This window comes from Ursus arctos, unplaced genomic scaffold, assembly GCF_023065955.2.
Source record: "Ursus arctos isolate Adak ecotype North America unplaced genomic scaffold, UrsArc2.0 scaffold_18, whole genome shotgun sequence".
NCBI lineage: Eukaryota > Metazoa > Chordata > Mammalia > Carnivora > Ursidae > Ursus > Ursus arctos.
In genome coordinates this window covers 48,145,720-48,170,955 of record NW_026622852.1, presented here as the reverse complement: position 1 = coordinate 48,170,955, position 25,236 = coordinate 48,145,720, and the positions used below count along the sequence as shown (strand labels likewise).

At 49.8% G+C, this 25,236-nt stretch overlaps 1 protein-coding gene across 3 annotated transcripts in view; it reads left to right on the top strand.

Annotated features, from left to right (window-relative positions):
• Positions 1–25,236, top strand: part of TTLL11 (tubulin tyrosine ligase like 11) — a 223,063-nt gene that overhangs the window by 167,098 nt on the left and 30,729 nt on the right. For all 3 annotated transcript variants that reach the window (XM_057313738.1, XM_057313739.1, XM_026513900.4), the window contains 2 exons: positions 16,224–16,475; positions 24,543–24,649. In XM_057313738.1, coding sequence (XP_057169721.1) covers positions 16,224–16,475; positions 24,543–24,649 — 359 coding nt within the window. The remainder of the gene's footprint in view (positions 1–16,223; positions 16,476–24,542; positions 24,650–25,236) is intronic.

The window sequence follows — 25,236 nt, the reverse complement described above, 5'->3', positions numbered from 1 at the left end:
CTTGAGGAGTTTGCTTCATGGGCGCACCTCGTTTCCCCATCACCTGTGGGACGACAGGGAAAGTGTTCCGGCACCTTCCTGGTTGCTGGTCTGCCTTCTGGTGCTCCGTCTATCTCATGCCAAGGCACGGTCTGCTCATTTCACGCCGGATGCTGCACCCGTGCTTTCTTATCTCGGGCCAGAATTGAGTCAAATCCAGCAAAGCCGCCTTCGGGTCCTGGGGATCATCGGTCTGTGCGCTGGCATAGCGTTTCCTCGTCAAATACTCAGTAGCCACCCCAAGTCAATTCACGAGGGGAAGAAAAATCACAGGTTCTCATTCAACCACTGCGACATCCATATGCATGAAGCTGAGGGAGCTGACTCCCTTGCAGAATTAACATAACCTTTAGAGGGACCTATTTCTGCGCGCTTACTGCCCACCACCCCCACCTGCTCCCCAAGGGCTTCCCTACGAGCCAGAGGAAACGCGGCTCCAGGTCTATGGCCACCAAGGAAACGGCCCGGGCTCCCCGCACGCCTTCGACGTTCTTGAAGAGTTTGATGGGCTTCTGCCACTTAAGAAATTGGTCACATTTAGAAATATTCGGCTTCAGTGCACATGTCACGGCTGTATACAGGAAAAACATACTATTATCCCGAGAGCTTGCCTGAAACAACAGGCTTGTTCCCAAAACAGATGTTTTGTGAAACCCACCGTGACAGGCTCATCAGAGCTGGAGACGGGCCAGCACTTAGTTACCAGCCTCGCCAGGACACAGACATCTCTGCTGGCTTCCCGTTCTTCCTGCACACCTGGGCTCAGAGGAGATCCTCCCTGTGGCTCCTCCTTCTGGCTCCTGGGTTCTGAAGTTAAACGTCTTACGAGCTTGATGCTCCAGGTAGACCCAGTCAGCCAGGTGTGTCCTGGGGAGAAGGTTCCGGGGTAATGACTGAGGATATTTTAATTTGGTTCAACTAACATTTATCGGGGGCCTACTGTGCCCTGGCTGCTATTCGAGTTGTTTTCAGTCACGGTCTCTCACAGGAACTGCTGGGGTTACCCGTTTCAGAAATGGAGACCTTGTGCCGGTCTCTTAGGGTTGCAGAAACAAGTACCCTCTTGGCCTCAAGTGGCAGACGTGCGTTCCTTCCCAGCTTTAAGGCCGGAAGTCTGAGGCCAGGCGGTGTCAGCCGGGCCACGTTCCCTCTGAAGGCTCCGGGGGGGCCTCCCGCCTGCTCCCTCCAGCCTGTGGCGGTGGCAGGCGTTGGTTGGCTTGTGGTGGTATCCCCCCAATCTCTGCCTCCTCTTCCCACAGTCCCTTCTCTGTGTGTCTGGGTCAGACCTCACCCTGCCTTTCTCTTCTGATGCTAGCTGTCCCTCGATTTAGGGCCTTCTCTAAACCCAGGCTAACCTCCTCTCGAGAGCCTTAAGTTGATTACATCTGTAAAGACCCTATTTCAAAGACAGTCCTACGTTGCCAGATGCCGGGGCTTAGGGCCACTACTCGGCCAGCTATGGATCTCTAGCTATCTTCTGGTAGCTTCCCCAAGGTCACACAGTGAGAAAGGGTCACAGTGAGAGGCAGAACCAAGCTCAGACCTTCAGTGAGGCCCTCACGCCGGAAGCCATAACAGACAAACGTGGCCCATGGGCCCTGCTCTTAAGAAAACTACAGCGAAGGGAAGGAGTTTTGCGTGTTGGTTACGCGTGAGGGCTCTTGTGTCCAGCCAATCCCGATGACCTTGGGCAAATTATGTCACCGCACTTGTGTCTCATAGGCAAATGTCTCAGATGGAAGATGGGAATCATATTAAGAATAATAATAGCCTCACATGGCCGTGAGGATCAGATAACAGAAGGTGCTCTGCCCACAGGCATGGAGTGAGCGAGATCCCAGGCGCCCTGACCCTGCAGCCTCTGTGGTTGACCACTGTGCTCCCTCCTTCTACTTGCCAGGACTCCCCAGGATATTTGAATCAGAGCCTCTGAATAGAAAAGGGATAGTATACAGGTCCCCAGGAGCCTGGGCTAGGACGAGGGAGAAGCCAAAGTTGACTTCAGGGTTTTGAGCTTGGCTCACTAGGGAGGATGGAGTTGCCAACAACAATACGGGTGGAAATGGCAAGAAGCAGGTTTGTGTGGGTTTGTGGGGGGCTGGAGAACAAATCGTGCTCAACTTGGCTGTAAGAGGGACATCTGGGTGGATTTGACTGGCAAGTGTTGGACTTGGAAGATGACTTTTAAAAGCGACCCTGAGCTTAAGAGTGAGGGAAAGAATTGAATCTTTGGCAAATTCAAGCACTATCACAGATTAAGCCTCTCAGGGGACAGAGAGTAATTGAGAAAAGAGAACATGAAAGCGTCAGTGCTCATTGATTCATGGTCGCAGCACTCCATTTTCTCGCCTGTAAAATGGGCACACTGCTTTTTGCTTCCCAGGCTGTGGTTCACCTGGCATTAGATCATGGACGGGAAATTGTTCCATAGATTTGGGGTCGAAGCACCATAGCTCGAGGCAGCGGGTACCGGTGTCAGCCACATATCCCTGGATGCTGCGCGCACCGCCCGCCCCCCACCCCCACCCCGCCGCCAGGCAGGACGGGCACATGGCCCTCTCCCCATCCCTGCGCAGCAGCTGAGGAAGCAATTACTGTTCATTCAACAGGTTTGAACTGGCCTTTCTGCTGGGCTCTAAATCCATTCATGATCACCAAAGGAACTATATAATAGCAACTGGAATTTCCCCGTTCCCAGGCAAGGGCTGCACTCTTGCCAGCGGTTTTTGTGTTTCAGAAAAGCAGGTGAGAGCACCTCTCGCAGCGCTTCCACCGCGCCGCCCACATCCCTGGACCCCACCTCCCACGTGTGCCCCGCGCTGTCTCACATGTATTTGCAGGACGGGGTAGGTCAGTGACGTTGCCATGACAACCAAGGAAGAGGCCAGCTCTGACTTCAGCTCCGCTCGGTGCTTGTTAGTTGGGAAACGAAATGATTGGCTTTCTCCTGTTTTCTTTCTTGGGGTGCGGGGTGCGCCCCACATTCCTGTTGGCATGGAAACCTTTTACTCCCGCCAGGTGAGTTGGTCAAGTGAGGATATTAATTTACTTGAATGGGCGTTTGGAGAGGCCATTGCGAAAGAAGAAAAGTGTCGGTATGCCGCGGTTCGGGCTGTAGTGTCACCAATTTGCACACTGCTCCTACGGCTGTCCCCCAGGAAGGGGTGGTGAATGGGTGTGACGCCCTCGAGACCCCCGTCTGCACATCTCCCAATCTCTGAGATTTCTAAGCTGTCTTGTATTGAGGACCAATGATCTGTCAGGCATTCCATGACGTTCTCTACGTTTCGTATTCCATATAGTTCTCACTAAACCCCCGTGAGTTTGGTATCATTGTCACCATTTTGCAAATGAAGAAGCCGATGCTTAGAGAGGTTAAGTACCTTCCCCAAGGCCGCTCAGCGGGCAAGTGGCAGTGCTGGAGCTCAGCCGGAGGCCTGCTCGATGTGCAGACCCCGCGGCTGTTGCCATTCTGCCACCCTGCCTTAACCTTGTACTTGAACTTCTTCAGTCCCTCTGGAGCCATCAGGGAGGCATCGTCTCAAAAATGTACCATGATAACTAAACATTGAGTACTTCTGTGAGAAACACCACTGCACACTGTCTGGATGTCTGCTTGGGGAATTGTGCAGTGACAAGAGAAATTAATACTTTAATGGATTTTGACAACAACTCTATGTTAGGGGAATTCAAATGGCATAAAGAAAAAAGTGAGGCTTTCTCTCTGGACCTGGTTGCTAATATGCATATGCCTAATTTATTAGCCGAACTGAAAAAAGAAAAAAACAAAAAAACCTAATTCTGTTAGGACCGAAGCTCTTGGAGGGAAAGAGTGCTATGGACTGGAGGAGGCAGTTAAAGCTTCCTGGGTGGGCTTCAGCTGACCGGAAGTCACTGATTTTTGACATTTTGTTTGTACTTACCCTGCAGCCAGGATGCTAGCCTCTTGTTCTATGCCATTGTATTGAATCCCTCCACACCTCTGGGAGGGGGATTCTGTTGTCCAGCTCCATCTTACAGAAGAGGAACAGCAGCTGAGTGATAACGCAACTTCCCCAAGGCCATATAGTTAGGAAGGAGTGGAGCAGGATGCCTTATTCTTATTGCCATAAATTATGATTGTTGCCCTATTACCCTAAAAAGATGGCTTTCTAGAATCTGAAGCTGAAAATGACACCCAGAGGTCATCCTGCCCATTTTCTTGCCTACGGGCAAAATTACACCAAATTCCCCTCGTTATTTGTCTTACAGAACACTTTTCCTACCCAGTCATCTGTCAGTGTGCCTTTTTTTGCATTACCTGTTAGATGTAGAGTACTATGAGGGGAACAAAAATGGATTCTATTTTCAGCAAACTCGCAGTCTATGGGGGAGAGAAGCCACAGACTTAAACGGCCGTAATATAAGTTCAGAAAATGATAGATTCCACAAGAGGTGCAAATGAGGTGCTGTGGGAAATCCAGAAGAGTGTTTCTGGTGGGAGGGATGCGGGGAGGCTTGGGGGCGGGCTGGCATTTGAAGTGCTGGCTTTTGCGGGGTATGTAGGATTGGAGCCTTGCTGGTGGTGCCGGGGGAGCAGGGCACAGGCATCCAGGCCCGGGGGCCTGCAGAAGCTGCGGGGCATGAGGGCATCTCAGAGTCATCTCTGCGTGTAAATGAGATGGCCCTGGGAGACTGGGTGGGGCAGGAAGCAGGTCACGGGCAGAGAGAGGCTCAGAGGACAATCTACCGCTAGGAGGGAAAAAAGCAGGACAGAAAAACACCCGGAGAATGCATGGGCACGGAAGCCAGGAAATGAGAGTTCCAGAAAGAGTGGTTAGGCGTCATTGGATGCTATGAAGAAGCTGAACTGGAGAAAGACCAGGTGGCAAGTAGGTCGGTGGCAATTAGGAGGGCCCTGATGACCCCGGGAAGAGCAGTGTGTTTGAGGCAGTGGAAGAAGAGACACAGTAGAAGCGTGCTCACACCGAGGTCAGGAGGGCATCAAGCACGCCAGGTGACCTTCTCTAGGCCACGCCCCGCTGGGCAGGGCTCAGATCGCAGTGTCCTAGCAGAATGCCATCAGAGAACCCCTTGGCACTGCCGAAGCTCAATGGAAGCCTAGAAACAACAAGGTCTTGCGTCAGAGCCAGATGACCAGATGACACCATTTGGGAGGCATGTGACTTTGAGGGTATCATTTAATCTGAGCTTCACTTTGTTGGATAAACAGCAGCTAACACTTATTGAGTGCTTACTGCATGCCAGCTATGGTTCTCAATGCTCTACGTGCATGTATGAGCCCATTTAAGTTTTCCAACGGTGCTGTGACATAGGTGGAACTATTATCCCTGTCACATACGCAAAGACAGCAAGGCAAGAGCAGGTTAAGAGACTTTTCCAAAGTCACCAAGCTAGTGAGCAACAGGGCCAGGATTCCAACTCAGGCATTCAGGTTCGGGAGCATATGTTAATATCCCCATCTCAGATCTACTTAACCACAGTAATTCACATACGGAGAGTTCCTGGCCCATAGGTGGGGCTCAATAAGAGTTATCCCCTTTCCCCCTGACCAAATACAAATGCAAAGTCACGGCATCCTTGCCTGAGAAAGGTCCGTGGGATCAGCCCCGCAAGGCCTCACTCACATTAGCGAAAATCCTATACAGAAGGAAGCACAACAAAACCACCTCAGACAGCGCCATGCAAATGCCCTGAGTCCCTGGGACTCTGAGTGAAGATAGTTCTGTGTTCAGCACCCTCTCTGTGGGCTGACCAGCCAGCCGTATGGCACCCTCCATGGGGAGGACCCTTGAGGGCAAATTGGGAACAGCTGAAATTCACAAAGCAAGCAGATTTCATCCAAAATCTGAGGGGGAAGAAAATCTGGCCTGGGATATGCCTACTGAGTCCCTGGGTTAGGGTTCACCGGGCATACAGTATATAAGAGAGAATTAGGGTTACCGCAAAAAATGCACTGCGTTTGGGTGAAATTGAATGCCAAAAAGAATTACAGTCTAAGCAAAGGATAACTTCTCCACGTGGTTTCCCCCACTTGTCGTCTGCATTCACACAGGCCTATACTTTGGTGCCGAACTGTGTTTAAACACTGGAACGCTTTGTGTCGCAGAGAGACGCTGAGTATGTAATTAAAAGGATCCCTTCATTAGCACAACTAGACAATGAAAGCTCAAGTTGGCCTTTTCTGCTAATTTTGGAGGTGGTAAAACAGAGGCTAATACAACCCCTGATTACAATTGTCACATAGACAAGGCCTTGCCGTTGCCACTAGGAAATCTTTGTTCTCCCCAAAGACAGACAGGATCTTCCCATCACTGGGAGGGACAAAGAGAGAGGAGGACGCATTCAGGGAGCCGGAAGTGGAGGGGTGTGGCAGTGTCGCCGGCCCTGGGGGCTCCAGTCCCAACCTCCTCACCTCAGACTTAACCTCCCAAAGCTTCAGTGTCCTCGGATGTAAACTCGAGTGAATAACTGCGCCTAATTGATTAGATTGTTGTGAGAACTCAATGAAACCATGCCTGTCTGTATTCCCCGTCAGATATTCTGAGCACCTACTGTGTGCCAGGCGCTGCGTTAGAACATAGACTCGTGCAGGAGTGAGAGCGGCGCCTGCCCTCCCGGGACTCAGGGTCTAGGGAAAGAACCAGGTGTCCGAGAAACAGTGGCACCAACAACCGTTTCTGGACGATGGGATCCCATCTGGGAGGGGCAGCAATGCAGACCGCGGCTCAGCCTTGGGCCAGATAGAGATGCGGTTCTCTGTCCATCTCGCGATGAGGGCCATGAGGACGACGTACGAAGTCTGGGAGGTTTAGAGAAAGGAATGGCTCCTTCTAGCTCCAGAGGCTGTGGAAAGCTTTCTGGAAAAGGTGCTACGAAGTCCAAGATTTGAAGGGTGAGTGTTTTTCCCGTGGTTAATCTGGGAAAGCACGTTTACAAAGAGAGGAGGAACATGGAGGGTGGAAGGCGAGGCCGGCAGAGCAGGCCCCCGTGCTCTGCTCTCGAGGAGGGCCCTGTGCAGGGCGCAGCCGGTGCGGGCAAGGCGCGTAAGGAAGACCCCGTGTCCGGGTCCCGGTGAAAAGCTAAGCACTGGCCCAATCTTCCATAGAAAGACAGCGGCCAACCCCCGGTGGGGTTAAAGCGGGGACTCCTCAGCCCTTCGGGCACACAGAAGTCTCCTCCCTGCCCCCCACAGTGGCCTCAAGAGTCTGAAGCTTTTCATTCAGAATCAGAATTTTGGCCACTCTGGCATTTTAGCTTCAGTGGTGGTGTTTTTGTTTTGGTTTTTTTTTTCTTCTTTTTTTTTAAAGGCTCTGGACGGGAAGTCAGAACAGGGTCTGCCCTTGCCACCACCTCTTGCTTGATGCCCCACCTCAAGCAAGGGTCTGGCTCGACTTCCCCATATATTTCAAAAGAAAAATGAGATGAGAGGACCCCCAGTGCCCTTGCTCACTGCGCGGTTTAGCTTTTTCTCTACGTGGGGAGCAGCAGTTCTTTTGTGACATTGCTCAGAGCACTATTTTGTGACAATAGTGATCCCCAGTAGAGAACCAGGGTGTCAGATGAGGGGCAGGTATCCAGTGAGGTCTGAGAAGAGGAGACTCATGTGGGGGATTTATTTAGCATGGGACAAGAAGCAGGTGCAGTGTGACCCTGGGCAGCTTGCAGCGAGATTCTCCAGACAGAGGAGCGGGAGGACGGTCCAGCGTCTAGTTACGTGAGTTGTGGGTAGAGTAGAATGTCAGAAAGTGGTTACAGAAACCCCATAGTCTCCGGAGTTCCCAGAGGGGTATGCTGATCTCTCCCATCGAGCCTGGTGACCAGACAGTGAGCCTCTCGAGATGATGGCACAGGGGAGATAAAGATGTTGGTGATTATAATCACGGTGGCTAACAGGTATCGGGGCGCTGTGCCAAGCACGATGCATCCACTTTCTCTGTAATTACATCAGCCCTATAGGTCAGGTGCCATTATTTCCCCCATTTTTTTGTAAGAGGAAACTGAAGCTTTGAGGCTGTATGAGTTGCCTGAAGTCGCCCGGCTCGAGGGTACAGAGATGGGACTCCAGAGGACCACCAGGCTGGTGCCCCGTGGGGAGGAGCTGCCGGGCAGCCCCCCCCGCCCCGGCCCACGTGACGGTGCACTTCGTTTACTCTAACTGCCCAAGACAAAGAGAGCAAGGACGATGGCCAGACGCCAGCTCTGTGCGGAGGGGCCGAGCAGAGAGAGCCCTGTTGGAAAAGAAGCTTATTGCGAGGTCTTTGTAAAATGAGCTGTCAGTTCCTTCATCCGGAAAATGAGAGGGCTGAGCCCCATGACCCTGGAAGGCTCTTCCAGCTCTGAAATAGCATGAGTGCTGGGTCTGCGGGAATGGGGGCACCCAAGGAAGTCCTCACGAGTGTCCTTTTGTTAACTCATCACCTTGGCGGGAAGCTGGTCCTGCAGCACCCCCGGCCTGGTGGCTCTGGGAACTCGTCCCCAGCAGGGACCGAGACCCAGTCTGCTGCTGTTGCCGCCGGGCCCTTGTTAATTCATACCCGTGGCAAACATGGTGCATCCGTGACTCGTGGGAGCCTGTAATGGTGAAATAGGGCTTGAGTGGTTTGGCAGTCAAAAGGGAACAGCCCCGTCCAGGTCAGTGCTGGTTGCTCCCCCGTCATCACATTGAGGTCCTTTGTAAGCCCTCCCTCCCCCAAGTAGATTCATCTGGACGCTTCATGGGCAGGCTGTGTTTTTGGTATTAAGCAATGCAATGGTTGTGCTAGGCTTAGGCTGGGTGTCCTCCCAGCCACTCTTCCTCATAAGCCTCACCCCATCCCATAAGTAAGAGAGACTTCTCTCCACTGTCGGAGGTGAAAATACATTTAGAGAAGGTGCCTAACTACAAGGAGTTGTAGTATGTTGGAGTAGAAAGTATCTGGGCTTTGAACTCAAGTAGATCCAGGTTCAAATCCTCACCCTTAGCCGTGGAATAGCTGAGTGGCCTTTGGAAGGTAGGTTAACCTCTCTGAAGTTAATTTTTCTCATCACGTATAGTGTGTAAGTCATAGGATCATTGCCAGGCTCAAATGAGATGTGACAGGTATCCCACCTGACTCTCGGGTGCTCGGTGCCTGCTAACTCCTTGGGCACGGAAGAAGCATCGTGCACTGGTTAGAGGCAAGGACTCTGGCACCTGCCTGCTGGGTTTCTATCCTGGGTTTCTATCCGGGATTAGTCTGTGTCTTCGTACCTCTGTTTCCTCGTCTGTAAAATGGGAATAACAATAACATACCTACTTGGTAGGATTTCATCAAGGCTTAAATTTTTTTAAACTGTGGTTCCTGGCACATAGTAAGTGCCGCCGATATCATCACCATGGTGTTTGTTCCTGTCGCTGCCACACCGTGCTGTGGAAGGAAGTGATCGAGGGAGGGGGCAGTGGCCAGAGGAGCATTGCAGGGAGGGAGCAGGGAGGATAGACCCAGCATGGGTCTTACAGGGACTGGAGCATCGGACAAAGTTCCCTCACTGAGTCCTTTTCCTCATCAATTTGGAAACACGTGCTTCACCCCTTCTATGGTCTCTCGTCTTCCCTTCCAATAGCTCAGCACCACCATCAAGCAAATGGGGCCGTGTGATGGCCGAGATTCATCAAGGGACAGAGCTGGGCTACGTGGTAGTTTCGTTTATTTTTAGTGACTTCACCCTCCAACTCTTTGAATGAGCTGCTGGGCTAATTTAAGGCACTTCTGTGGTACACGACCAGCAGTTTCTTCAGGAATGACAATGTGCATTTGAAATCCCAAGTGACTGCGGGGACGGGTCTTGGCCATGTGGCGGGGAAAGGAGCCTGCTTACCTCCTTTCGCCATTGCAGCACCACTGCCCACCAGGCTCTCCTGCCAACCCCTGGATTGCCCGGGAACATGACCCAGGGTGTTCTATCACTTTCTGCCCTCCGTGGTCCAGCAGTTGCCAAATCCACCTTCTTTCACCCAGACCAGTGATTCTAGACCTTAGCCCGTGTCAGAATCACCCACGGGGCTTGTTAAACTGTGCTCCCGGCCCACTCAGTGTCTGAGTCCATGGGCCTGGGGTGGGGCCAAGAATTTGTATTCCTAACAAGTTAGCAAGTAATGCTGATGCTGCTGGTCCAGGGACTATGCTTTCAGAACCATTGACCTAGAATATTCCAGTAGTTTCCTAACATCATCCACTCCCCTGCCTTGATTACTGCTGGCAGGCTCGTTCACCTTCACCATACTTCTGATTTTGCCCCTCCTCTCCCCTAAATCCACCACTTCTGATCTCCCACACTACCAAATCCAAGGAGTCTGACATCCAAGGTCCTATAAGCACTAGACACCCACAGCAGATTTCCGCTCGTATTCCCACCCAGTCCCCTTCACGCATACAACCGGGACCCGGCAAACCAATCTCCTTCCATATGCTCTAGGTTGTTCTCTGGCTGCTCACCTGGCCATTTTCACCTGACTCACTCACTGTTTATAGATGGGTCTTGTCTTCCCCCTGCTTGGTCACATACTTGCGGGTGGTAAGAACTGTGTCCACCTCACCCATGTATCCGAGGCCCCCGGGACAAGGAAATGCTTGGGAAATAGTTCATGAACAAATAAATTATTGAAGGCATGCTTAACTAAAAATGGAAATTATTTCTCTGAGAGAATTCACGTACTTTCTCTGAAACTGGAATCTGACCTTGCTTTATCTACCTTCCTAGTTTGTTAATTTCTGGGGATATATACAGTGTATGCCTAAGAGAAAAAGTCTTTGATTTAAATCAAATTAGCACCAAAAAAAAAAAAATCAAATTAGCACAAGAACTATGTAGTGAGCCTAAGTATGGAATGTGTAGTGATAGAGTCCTAAGGATAAATTCTGATTCCGCTACGGACTTGCATGTGGGGCGTGTTCCGGTTCTCTGGATCTTGGGTTTCTAATCTGTAAAATGGCGCTAATTTCTACCTCCCTCATAGAATTGTTATGAGAAACACCGAGATAATATAAGTAAGTTGCTTGGCCCAATGCTTGACATAGTAGGTCCCGAATAAATAGCAGGCTTTCCAGACGAAATAGAGATGGGTGGTTTTTCACAAGAGTGTTTTTTTTTTTTTAAAGATTTTATTTATTTATTCGACAGAGATAGAGACAGCCAGCGAGAGAGGGAACACAAGCAGGGGGAGTGGGAGAGGAAGAAACAGGCTCATAGCAGAAGAGCCTGATGTGGGGCTCGATCCCAGATCGCCGGGATCACGCCCTGAGCCGAAGGCAGACGCTTAACCGCTGTGCCACCCAGGCGCCCCTCACAAGAGTTTTAATAACAAAGAATTCCATTTTATTTGAGAAACGATAATAGAGAAAACATTCCAGAATTTTAATGAGTCAAGGATATACCAAATTCAATAATAAAGAAAAAAATTACCCCAAAGGACTAGTAAGCTTGATTTATGTTTTCTTTACCAGTCACTTTTATTTCATAAACCCGACGTTTCCATTAAAATGCTATTAAATAAAAACAGGATTTTACAGTATTTGCGATAACTTGGATCTCGGTGTGATCATTGAAATTAGCTCAAGCAAAGATACCATTTCTCATTGTTTTATTTCGTCTCCTGGATCAGCTACATCTTTACTGCCTTCTTCCGGTTGAGTAAAACACTCCCCCCTGAATTTGTGGTTTTGAGTCCATGAAAATTGTATCTGTGGCTTTGAAGCCCCTATTCATCTTGAGCTGATTAATGGGGATTCAGGAAGGAAGGGAAACGGTAGTCAGCCAGTAAACACAGCAGCCCTTGAAAGAAATGTGAAGGGCTCACGTTAAAGAGAAAAAACTCTCATTCTGCTTGGCTCTGGGCGTAGGGCGGGGTGCAGGCTGGGGACACTGGTGGGAGATATCCTCTGACATGCATGTCATCGGGAAAACTTCCGCAGCCCGAGAGGTCCCCTGGAGGTGGTGGGGTCCCCATCACCAGGGCAACCCAAGTGGAGGCCACCACCACCCTGGACCATCTGCTAATTAAATGACCCACTGGTGCTAGTGGCCTTACCTGCCTGGGATTAAAGTTTCTCCTCTGAAATGACATTGTCATGGAAATGTTCCCGAACTAGATGGAAGTGATGGGTACACAACACTGTGAATGTACTAAATGCCACTGAATCGGGCACTTTAGAGTGGTTAAAATGGTGAATTTTATGTTGTGTACATTAGACCACATACGAAGAAATAGATGGCATCATTGGACGGAATGACCTCCAAGGCTCTTGCCAGGGTGGCATGTTCTGTTTCTGGGAGGGAGCACATCACCTCGTGACCGACCACCACATCTCATTTAATGTCCAAGACAGGCCACCGAGACCCTCAACTGAGGGGGTAGCTGATTACATTACGGTTCAGGCTTAATACTGAATATCACACATCCATGAGACATTACACTCATGAAAATGTATTTAATGCCATGGGAAGACACTTGTGATGGTCACATGACACATAAAAAGGATTTACACTACGTGTAATGTGATCCTAACTTTACAAATATAGATAAGAAACCAAAACAGGGTGTTAATCCCTGAGCTGTGGTTTACAAATGGTTCAGATTCTTTTATACATTTCTCAAAATGTCTACAAAGAGCCTGGAGGACCATTATAATCTAAAAACACCATTTAAAACACAATGGAAATCACAGTACTTTGGATTCTGTGAACCCCCCCACCCCGTGTGAATCATGCTGTGTTTTTGAGCAATGGAGTGGCAACGGACGAGCTGGAAGGACTGGTTGGAAGGACGGACTTATAATTCTGGTTCAGCCATGGCAAACCTTGCTGCGTCTCGATTTCTTCCTCTGGAACAGGGGCACAGAAATAACAGTCACTCCACAGGGCTGTGCGAGGAGCGGATGAGGCAATGAAGATGGGACAGCTGATTGGGAAGAGTTCTGAGCTCTCTTCATTGGCACTGAGCACATTCAAACTGTACATTTCCAAATCTTCCCTCGAACAAAAACTTAATGAGTGCTTATAAAGTCAGTGATTGCCACTTACCCAGTAATTTAAGAGCTAATCTCCAGTAAAACTGCTACTCTTTCCTTAACTGTCTTCCTATAACCTTCATGCAGAAACATTTCATTTCATCTGAAAAGTAACCACCTGACTTTTATTTACTGTTCTTGAATTCAAGGAGATGATGATCAAACCAGCTTAGCTGGAGGGAGATGGCACCCCACCCCACCCGGGAAAGGTATTTCTCCCCAGGAATCAGGCCTCTCCTTGGTGGGTGGGGCTTGTTTCCCCAGAACCATCCACATGCCTGGCTGAACTTTAAAAGGGGTTTTCCTGGGGGCGCCTGGGTGGCTCAGTCCTTAAGTGTCTGCCTTCAGCTCAGGTCATGATCCCAGGGTCCTGAGATCGAGCCCCGCATCGAGTTCCCTGCTCAGGGGTAAGCCTGCTTCTCCCTCTCCCACTCCTCCTGCTTGTGTTCCCTCTCTCACTGTGTCTCTCTCTGTCAAATAAATAAAATCTTAAAAAAATAAAAATAAAATAAAAAAATAAAAGAGGTTTTCCTGGGGCGCCTGGATGGCTCAGTCGGTTGAGTGTCTGACTCTTGATTTCTGCTCAGGTCATGATCTCAGGGTCATGAGACTGAGCCCCACGTAGTCGGGTTCTGCACTCAGTGGGGAGTCTGCTTGGGAGTCTCTCTCCCTCCCCCTCTTCCTCTGCCCCTCCGCTGACTCTCTCTCTCTCTGTCAAATAAATAAATAAATCTTTAAGAAGGGGTGAGGGTTTCCTTTGTGCTGTTCTGGTCCTCTCCTCTGCCTGTCCTTGCTTTGAGACCTGTGCCAAGACCCACGAAGGAAGAGCCGTGAACAAAACTCACGGGACTTGACTCACACAAGGGGGTTCTCTTTCTTAGAGTCTGACTCCTTAACCCAGAATGAAGAGAAGACTATTAGGGCAGGGCTGTCAAGCTTGCTGTTTGTCTATCAAGGCTCTTCCTCATTTAAAAGACCTTATGGTGACAAAATAGCATAACCTTGGTGTTTTATTTGAGGCACACTTTGCCATTAAAAGCGAACTACCAATTCAACAAATTCAATGAAACATTTCCCAAGCACCTAAAGCGATCCAGGTTGAAATAGAGTTGAAAGAGATAGAGAGTTGAATGAGTTCGAGTTGAATGAGATCTGAGAGAGGGATTGGCGTCTAGACAAATGCAGTGCTGCTTGAGCAGAGGAACCAGGGAGCAAGTCTGAGAAACAGGAGTGGGGCCTGGAAGAGAGTCATCAGCATGATCAAGGAGGCGTCAGAGCTGGCTCTGGAAGTGGAACAGAGACGTGTCAGGCAGCCAGGGCCAGGGGAAGGCCTCAAAGGCCAAGGAAAGCAGGTACGAAGATACCAAGATGGCCCGACTTGGTGACGTGATGGCATGCTTAGAAGTGGGAGCCTAGGGGATGAGGCCATTTAATAAAGAAAAGAGTAGAAAATGGCCTTGGTATTGAGCTCGATCCCAGGTGACATGGTTCTAATTTCCCTGGAGTTAGCCAGTTGGGCAATATTTATTGACCAAGTACGACGTGCTCAGGGTTCTGTCTCAAGAATGGACGCACGAGCGGAAAAGGTTACACCGGTTCCCAGACCAGCTGTGGGCAGCACAGCAGAGGGGAAAGTGAGATGAGCTGCAAGGGAAGAGAGGCACCAGCTGTGGAAGAGAGCTGGGTGTCCAGATCAGACCAATGGGCAGTGGAGTGGGGGTGGCAGGGAGTGCCCAAGGCCTTTAAGGGGATAGTGTGTCTAGTGCAGTGGTAGGAAATGAAGAGGATGGAGAAGAAATCAAGAGGGGCGTTGAGTGCCAGGGTGAAGAGTATGAACTCATTGCAGGCATTTGGGAATCAGTGGAGAGTTGTAGAAAGGGGCAACCCAGCCAAGTTTGCTTTAGAAAAGTGCCTCAAGGGGCACCTGGGTGGCTCAGTTGATTGGGGATCTGATTCTTGATTTCTGCTCCGGTCGTGATCTTGGGGCCGTGGGATCGAGCCCTGTGTTGGGCTCCTTGCTGAGTGCTAAGCGTGAAGCCTGCTTGGGATTCTCTCTCTCCCTCTCCCTCCGCCCCTACCCCCACCCCTGCTTGCGCACGCTCTCTCTCTCTAAAAAAAAAAATAATAATAAGATTTTAAAAAGAAGAAAAAATAAAAAAAGAAGAGTGCCTCGATGCCAGTGTTTATGGGTCTATGGATGGGAAAGGCTGGAGGCTGTTGATACAGTCTAGGGGAGACTCGACACGGCCCAGTGGGGGAGAGCAGAGCTGGTTTCAAGAAATACTGAGGAGTTAGGACGGGTGGCAGAAGCAGAGGGAGAGGAGGACTGGCATTTATCCTAGCATTTCCTGCTTGGGTAGCTGGCAGATGGGGATGACATCCAAAGAGATGGGGAATGTAGATTTGGGGTGAGGGAAATGGACATTTCGGTCTGGGGTGGCTGGGGGCCATCCTGAAGATGCAACAGTTGGTAGCTGGATAGGTGGGCCTGGAGGTGAGAATATTCTAGGCCAGAGGTGGATATGTGAGAGTTATTAACTGTGGAATTTTCCTGAATATCAGAATAATTTCAGAATAAATTATCCAGACTCAGGAATCACAACACTATAATCATATTTTTTGTATGAGTTCCAAATAAGAAAATACTTAAGCCCGAAAACACAATTGTGCCTATTCCTAGAATTGGATAACTGATGTATCTTGCAAATTGTTCATTGAACTGTGCTTCTGGCTTCTTGCCAGCCCTCAATGAGATTTTTATATTTCTTAATTATTCAATTACTACCCACAAGTAGGAGTTTGAAATCAAACCTAGGCTGCTCCGTAATAGAGTATTCTCTTGATTCATGAGTGCGGTAAAGGAAGATGTCCGTTTTGGGAATCAAGGGTGGGAGAACAGAGGAAGTGTAAGCTTCCCATCCTGGCTCTGTCCTGGGTTCGAGTCCCGGCCTTGCCACCCACTAGCTGTGTGAGCTAGGGGAGCTCGCTTCTCTGAGGTCAGGTTTCTGGTCTGCACACTAGACACAGGGACAGTGCTCACACCTCCTGAGGCTGCGGTGAATGTAGAGGAAGGAGAACAGGTGAGGGAAGGTGCTCTGCCTTCTGTAAAGCCCGCTCCTTATGGTGGGCGTGTCCCTAATCACTTGTGTGCTTCAGGTCTCAGCAGCTCAAGCAGCCACTAGCCGCGAAGGAAGATCCTTCTGACAGCGAGCCGGCCAGCGCCTCCGACGCCAATGCCAACCCCGAAGCGCACCTGCCCTCCATCTGCCTCAAGCAGGTGTTCCCCAAGTACGCCAAGCAGTTCAACTACCTGCGCCTGGGGGACAGGATGGCCAATTTGTTTATCCGGTTCCTGGGAATCAAGGGGACAATGAAGCTGGGACCAACAGGCTTTCGGACTTTTATCAGGTCAGTGAGACCAGCCCCTCTGGCTTGGGATTCGGGCAGGGTGCAGGGCAGCCCCCCATCTGGCCGGTCCCATCTCCCCGACCGCTCCTGGGAGGGCCTGTCTGTGCTGCTAGGTCAGTGCCCTGATGGGGTCGGGTTGCTCTGGCGGCTGGCACAGTCCATTCCTGTTTGCTGAGTGACTTAATGAATGTGACAGATGGGACAGCATTAAGCACAGTGCTGTGCTACCTTGAACTGAGCCCTTGAACCACATAGACAGTTGTCCCTTGGACTCAGACAGACCTCGTGTCTCTTAAGCTGGGCTGATGTTCTCCCAGCGGTACGTGGCTGCATGCTGAACATTTATGAAGCCACAGCAAAGAAACCAGGCACATCTGTCCCAAACGTCCATTTCAGGAGAGAAAAGTTAAATAATTCAGTTGATAAATAATTTAATGTATTTGTCCTAATATAAAAATAACATGGTCATATCATCGAGTACAATACAAAGTTTGCATGAATTTTAAACATGCACCGTGAGATAAAGTGCGCGTGTTTCTGCCGCAGCCTACAAAATACCCCGTATGTCTAGATCGTTCGTCCACTTGCCTCTGCTCGCCGGGGCGCTTTGGGCGACACAGGAGTGAGTATCTGAGGCAGTACTTACTAGCTGTGTAGCCCGTGGGCAAGTCAGGGACCACCTCTGAGTCTCAGTGATCCCGTAAAATGGGGAGGAAGCCACCAGTACGCCAGGACAGGGTGTCACCCACCCCAAATGCCACCTATCTGCTGGCATTCGATGCCGCTGTTGTTTGGCTCATCATTGGTTGTAATATTTCTACCCTGCACCTCCAAGTCACATCCTTCATCGTTTTATTCACTAAAGCAAATAATCAGAAGCCTTGAATCGGAAACATTTTTGTCATATGCTTTTCTCCAAATGAATTGTATGACTTCTAACTCCGGCTCTCTGATGTTCCTGATGGGATGGAACACAGAAGAATCGGCAGGAATCCTCGTCGTTTCGGGAAACCCGAGTTAGGACTTGCGCGGTGATTTGGAGAAGGGCTCTGCGTTCGCTTCGGGGCGAAAAGGAAAGCCCAATGGACAGAGCACAGGCTTTGGGTCCGGCTTCAGAGCCGCGCGCGTCATTTAACAGCTGTGTGGCTTTGGGCAAACCCCTCGCCTTCTCCAGGTCTTCGGGTCCCTCGTCTGTACCGTGGGACTAATCTCTCCTATCAGGTTATTATGAGCTTGGAATGTGCTAGTTCCTGAAGCGCCTGGCCCAGAGCGTAGCTGACAGGAGCTGTTTGTCAAGCGGGGGTTTTGTGACTATTATTTCCATTAAGCAGTGGGAATTCTCAAGAAAGTCAACAGACAGACACATGTTGTTACTTCCCTGAGAATACTACCCGGTATCTTCTGACTTGTTTGGGGATTGCATTTGACTCGCAGTGATAGATTCTCATCTGATTTAAAATCGTGAGATTAATTTTCCCTCATCTATAGGAAGTTTGGCAGTGGGGATTCTAGGGCTGGTTAATGACTCCACGATGTGATCACACCCTACTTTCTTTCTGTCTTCCTGTTCGTCCATCCTAAGCATGGACTTTTCAAGCTTCAGGGTAGTCTTCCAGTCACAAGATAGCTGCTCAAAAGCCAGCCATCATGGTCGAGTTCCAGGCAGGACGAAGGAAGATGGGAGATGTCAGATGCTTCCTTCTAACTCCTAATAAAATTCTGCTGAAACATAAGAGACGGGGGGGGGGGGGGTGGTGGAGGAGGGGAAGAAGATTTGGAAAAAAAAACAATGTACCGTAAGAATCACAATCTCAGTTGCCTCCGGGCGAGGTAGGCCAGAAGCAGAGCCAGCAGGTGGAATCTGGAAGGATGGAGAAGGCCGGTCTTGGGCGGCCTGAGGAACACAGGCCCTGGCTAAAGGAAAGGTTGTGCTGGGCGAGTATCACCAGAGCTTTTGATTTTTCAAGAGAAGGTAGAAAGGCTGATTTTTATGTAAAATCTCAATACATGTCTATCGATGTTGGCGATTCAGAAAATAATTTTTAAACACCGTGTGGGTTCATTCAAAGTGTGACTGCCCATAGAGACCACCAATGTGTGAGCGCTGGCGTGAGAGGCAAGGGGACATACTAAGAGGACTGCTATGTTCATACTCGATCTAACAAAGGTTCTAGCAAAGGGGATTCCTAAAACGCCCTCAGACTGGAACTGGATGATGTCCGAAACATCGCTACAAATCTGTCCGTATGTGATAGGCTTTATGATTGTTTCCATCCTTTTTTTCTCTATAATTAAGGGCATTTGCATGTAAAACCAATTTTTGTGAGGTTCGAGACCCTTAGGTCCTGTAGCCATCATTCCCAATCTGCCACCAGCACTGTCCGTGGGAGCGGTGGTGACCATGGCGACCGTGAGCAAGGAGAACAATGTCTTCAGGTGGGAGCCCCTCTCCCCTCCCTCCACACCCACCCAGCCAACGTCCTGCGTAATTAAGGATGTAGGACGAAGTGGAGAAAATGTTGCACAACCGTTCGTAGATTTTTCCTCTTGAAATATACCGAGAGATCCCAACAGCGACTTAATGGTAAAAGATGATATTCTCTGCACTTAGATTTATCTAAGTATGTTCAGTCTTGCCAGCTAAATTTAACAGCAAGCATTTTCTCTTGCTAACAACCGTTCTCTCTCTCCTTTCCACTTCGGTTTAAATTCTGCTTCATTATGAATTAATAATATTTATGCCTTATGTTAAATCGAGCCAAGTGCCCTTCTCTGGAGCACGGCGCAAGAGACGTATTTGCTGGCTAGATGTATGCTCCTCTCAGATCTCCCACGCAAACAGCAGAAGCTGAACTTGGCTTTCACCTGGACGACCCACTCTTTCTCTCCACGTTCCTTAAAGAGAACTGGAGGGAACAAAATAAACATCCGACCGAATTTATTTTCGGTGACCATCTCTCATAATGTGCTGCATAGATCAGCAGTTTTAGGAGTGAATTATGCTAATGCCAGTCTGGCCACATTCTATTTTTCTTTTCTACCAAGAAATGAGAAATAATGAACTGTCGTTCCCTTGTCTAGACTTAACTCATGGAACCAGCTTTTCGTGTCGTTTCCTCAGGAGGCACATAATAGTAGCACATATTACCATGAATTAAGCGCCTCTTTTCTCTCTCTCCCTCTCTCTCTTTTTATGTCATAATAATTCCTGGGGCGTGGAGACTTCTCTTTCTCTGAGAAATAGAAATTATCTGATTCTTCAATTTGACAGCTTTCTTTGAGGGAAATGCAGTGTTGCTAGTTTCCTTCCGTCGGATTACTAATCTGGGGGGCATTCTATGTAATTCACTAAGAACACATTCTGCAAATGTCTCCTCCATCAGAATCAGACATCGGTTTGCACGTGCTGCATTTTCCATTTCTACAGCCTGCAGATTAAACCGTTTGCCAAAACTGGGTCCATTTCGAGGGAACGGAGGCAGCCCCTCTGCACCTGGAGTGTTTGCTTCCTGCTTCATGCGAGGCCAGTCTGCTTGGAGAGCCCTGCTCGGGCCCTTTGTGCTTTCTGATCCTGCTCTCCTTTTAAATTAGAGAATGGTTTTTCTCTTTTTTCCCTTTTTCCCCCTTCCACTCCCTTTTCTCATAGGGAGATATTAATATGTTTCATAATGGGTAGCTGTGGGGGGTTTTATGCTCTGAGAGGCAACATGGTGTGTTAGAATGTTCTGGAAGAGAAGTGTAAAGGGCCTCCTCTCCCCCTCTGTCATTAACTCCTCTGTGACTTTGAAAATCCCCCTGTTCTGTGATGCTCTCTTTCCAGCAATACTGTGAGATCCTATGCTGGGATATCAGTAGCCTTTAAAAATATATATGTTATAAACCAGAGTTGTCGTTTCCCCCTCCTATTTAGTGTTGGAGTTTTCTTTTATTATTATTAACAAATATTGATCATTTGTTAGCTTTCACCTTATAGAAAACGATCTAGGAGAAATAAGCTTCTTTTCTTTCACAGAGAAGGATGAACATAAAAGAAATTCTATAAATAGGATTTTATAGAGTGGAAAAAGTTGGTTTCTAAATTTCCCATGAGATGTCAGTAGTTATTGAGAGGAAATGGGGATGATAATTTCAGATCTTTCTATACTTGGGCTCCTAATGAACTTGAATGATTTGTGATTATCTCCCATCCTATGTGCTCAACTTCCTTTGATTCTGGGGAAAAAACAAAGAATAAAAAACATTTCTTCAAGATGATTCTACATCACGGAGGAAGGCTGGGAGCCGTCACTTGTTACTTCCTCGTATGTGCGGGGCACTGAGTTAGTCCTTAAAATAGCTTTGAATGGTGAGTAGCCTTATCTTCATTGTTCAAATAAGGAAAGAGCCTCAGTGGCTTGTTCAAGGTTACATAGCAAAGTCAAGATTCAAACTCATGCGCATTTGACTCAGAGCTCTTTTTTTCCCATACACCCTTCCAGCCTATCCTTCCTGAAGAATTGTCCTGGCTTTTCATGTTACCATCTATCTTGGACTTCTCTTCCACTGAGGAATTTATCCCTCCACTCCTTAGTCATTTGAGGAATTTCGTCCCAAGGCATAAGGGGAAATGGTTCAAATGATTAAGAGCTACCAAGACTTCACGTTTTTACCCCAGACTCTGAGATCCTTTCCACCCTCTGAGAGTGGCATCCAAAATGGATTCAGCCCTGCATCACTAGGCTCAGAATACCACCGACACACAGTGGGCACAGAATACCTTCTGTATTGAGTGGATGGATAGATGCAAAATTCATTCTAAAGTCTTTTTTTTAAAGATTTTATTTATTTATTCATAAGAGACAGAGAGAGAGAGAGAGTGAGAGAGGCAGAGGGAGAAGCAGGCTCCCCGAGGATCAGGGAGCCCCATGCAGGCCTCGATCCCAGGACCGCGGGATCATGACCTGAGCCGAAGGCAGACGCTTAACCAACTGAACCACCCAGGCACCCCAATTCATTCTAAAGTCTTGACCCCCCAAACAAGGAGGCACTCCCTGTTTGGGTCCATTGAGAATGTTTGGTGAGCATAGGGAGAAACTTAGGAGACTCTGTCCCCAAGGACCCTGGTCGTCTTCCCCCAGCCTTATATCCCAAAGCTTCCCAACAAGACCCCTCTAGAGGCTCTGGCCTTACTGGGCCCCACCTGAGACTATGCCTTGAGTCCTGGGTTCTTCCTGCGGCCCTGGGCTGGGTCATCTCTCGACTTCTCCCCAAAGCTCCTTAGCCCACTACCCTCTCCTCCAGGGTAAGACTGGATGTGAATCCCAGCTGTGTGATCTTGGGCAAGTCATGTCCCTTCTCTTGAGTCTCAGCTTACCTGTCATTGAAATGGGAGTAAGAATACTTTCATCACAGGGTGGTCATAAACATCCAGAGAACCAATGGACCGGAAAGGACCTGGCCTACAGATGGGTGTCCAAGAAATACCTACAGAATCAAAATTCTTTTAAAGCGTTTCCGGTCTCCTGCAGCTAGCACAGACACCCCCCCCCCCGCCTTGCCCTGTCTGGGCACCAGGAGTAGCAACCAACTGTGTGTGCAGGCATCTCTAGGGAGGACGAGTTACCCTGGCAAAGGGATCAACGGAGAATTCTCTTTGGTAAATTACGGCTCCTTTGAAACGTTTGACACTTCTATTTTCTACCTGTCGGGAAAAAATAACTATATACCAGTGGTCAGTTTGGTTTTCCTTTTTATACTCCATTAACCCACAGAGCAAGCCGGGCAGAGCTCCTGTCCTGTGGGGGAGCAGGTAGTCCAGAGGACACTGATATGATAATTAGGGGAACGCTCTGGCCCTTCCTAATGAAGCTTTGAAAAGGAGCAGTGCAGGTTGTCGGAACACCTTGGGAGAAGCTGGGGCATCGTCTCCAGCGGAACCCAATAGAGAGAGCCATCTTGATGACAGCCCACGTGAAAAGCTCTACGTCCATTGACATGTTGTTACCGGGGCTCACTAACTGTGTGCTGATGTGTTTGAAGTCCACCGCCGCCGGTGACTTGTGATTGAAATACGGAGCAGGAGCTCAGGAGGGAGCAGGATGTGAATTGATGGCCTGAGAAATACTGGTGGGGAAGAAAGGAAGGAAGAGGGAGGGAGGGAGCGAGCAGGTGTGCTGGCATATGAGGAACACCAGTCTCGTCTGGGCACCGAGCCGGGCACACTCGCAGCCACCACCGTCAGGGGTGTGCATGGGTTTGGAGAGGAGCTTCGGGGTGCCCGAATCCTGCTCACCAGTCCACCCCTCTCCTGTCGAGTTCCTAAGGGAGCTATTCACACAAGGACTGATGACAAAGGGGAAATCAAAGAACCACTTTATCGTTAGCTGGGGCAGTGGACGAGGACACGTTTGGAGAGCGGAAAGCAGCATTGAATGCAGTTCAGCCACACAGACAGCGGGCCCAGGGTCTAGCTTCAGGATTCCCAGGGCAGCTCCAGCCTGTGTTGGGACTCGCTTCCCAGCATGACCCTGCTCAGAAAGGGAGTGCATCTGGACAAGCCAAGGGCTACCTTTAGTCTGGACAGAGAGCCCGGGCTCTTGTACCCAGACAGTTTGACCGGCGAGCGCCACTTCTCCAGAATGGACAGGGCCACTTGCTGAAAGGTCAGCCCCAAGCAGCCTCTGAAGATGCACATTCTAGCTCTGGAAGAGGAAATGGGAAAGGGGGGAGAGATCGGGAGGAGAACCAACAACTGTGGGCCATCCGGGAGCCAGGCACCATGCTGGGTCCTTGGCACGGGCTGCCTCAGCGCATCCTCACCCCCGCCATGTGGGCGGATATCCCTCTCTTCTTTTTAGGTATCAGCAAATAAAGGCACTGAAGGTTTAAGTTAAATGCTCACAGTCACACAGCTAGAGAAAGCCGCAGAGCCAGCATTTCAATCCTGGTCTGTCTGATGCCCAAATCACGTTCTTTTCAGTGTGCCAGACTGCCTCCCCGCATCTCCAGACCAAAAAAAAAAAAAAAAAAAAACACACACAACAAAAAAAAACAAACAAAACGAAACAAAACCAAGAAGGGCGGAGGAAGATTGTAAACACGCCTCTCTGTAGCTCGAACTGGGAGCTGATGTGGGACTGAAAACCTGGTTGTCTTGGCCTCCCTGCACTGGAGGAAATAAACTAGGGGAACCTCTGAGACTCTGAGGCCAGCCCATCCCCACTCCTGCCATTTCCAGATGACTCCCCAAAGTCAGGAATGAGCGTGGAGGGGCCCCATGGCGGCGTGCCTCAGCCCATGCAAAGGGCCGTGGGCCAGCCGCGCTCATCTGCGCTGGGAGTCTCGGGCTTGCTGCGGCTGTTCTGGGCCCCTGCGAAATCTCCCGGTGTGTGGGGGGGGGGGGGGCAGATGTAGATGGGAGAAGTGCAGGAACCCCAAGGCCCTGTCTGTAGGCTTGGGCCAGGGACTCATCTGGTGAGCATTCTTCTGGACAGCAGCGATGTCTTCCGTCTGAACCCGACACATGGCTGTTTTCATTGGGTCCCCTCAGTGTGCCATTGGCAGCCGACGGACATGGGCAAGAGCAGAACACCCAGGTCCAGCTTTTCTTTCTCCTCCTAGAGACTAATGGATGTGGAGGTGAAGAGGCATAGTGTGTAGTTTTGAAATGTGGAATTCCCATTTTCCCCTCGGAGCGGGCAGGGACCTCCACTGGCAGGTGTTAGAACAGGTCAAACACAGCGACTGTTCCGTAAGGGAGGAGCCGCGGCAGGGAAGGGGCAATGATTCACCAGGGCCATCAGCTTCGAAGTGGCAGAGCCAGATTCAATTCAAGATGGGCCATCCCCAAGTCCTTGCTCTTTCTAGCCCTTTCACGTTGACCATATGACAGAAACCCACATGATCTAAACTTTACATCTTCAGCCTTCTCTCCCATGACCCCTGCCCTGTGCCCTTCACTAGTTCCAGCTGTGGGAAGGGAGGGCCTTCCAGGCAGGGGACCCAGTGTGGGCAAAGGCATGGAGGCAAACCAGAAGAGGACTCCCTCCCTCCATCTAGCAGTGACATGTCCTCTTCCGTCTTTGGCAGGAACTGTAAACTCAGCAGCGGCGGCCTGTCCATGGCGGCCGTGGACATCCTCTATATTGATATCACAAGGAGGTGGAACTCCATGACCCTGGACCAGCGGGACTCGGGTAAGTACCTGATGACTGGCCTCCACCATGTCTAGTGGGAGTCCAGAGGGGTGGGTGGTACCCCTTTGGTTCCTTCTTGTTCAGGGTCAAGGTTGGGGAAAGAGGAGGTTATCCTGCCAGCTCTAGGCATTGCTGGAGGGATTGAGCTGCATTCGACTCCAGGGGCACTATCCTGAATTCTGCAACCAAGGCTGCGCCCACCCAAATTCGAATTCCACCATCAGAACCTCTTGTTTGTGCTTAAGGCTTTGAGTATACTCACTCAATCGTTCACGTGTTCATCTCTCAGCGCACATGTACCAGCGTGTGCTGGGCCAGGGCCTGCATAGATGGGAGCGAGTAGCACTTGGCTCTCACTCGCTGTAGAGCAGGGAGGCAGAGGAGAGCCCAGCGCTGGCATGCTGTGCCATGTTCTGGGGTTGGCAGGGGTTGCCAAGGGGTTATCGGGAGCCCGGTGGAGGAGCTCTTGTCATGGGAGGCCCAAGGAAGACTTCTTGGAGAAGGGTAAGTGGGATAAGCCAGTGAACAGAGCAGTAGGGACCCCTCTGGCAGGTGCGTCTGACCGAGACTCGGGCACACGTGGGAGG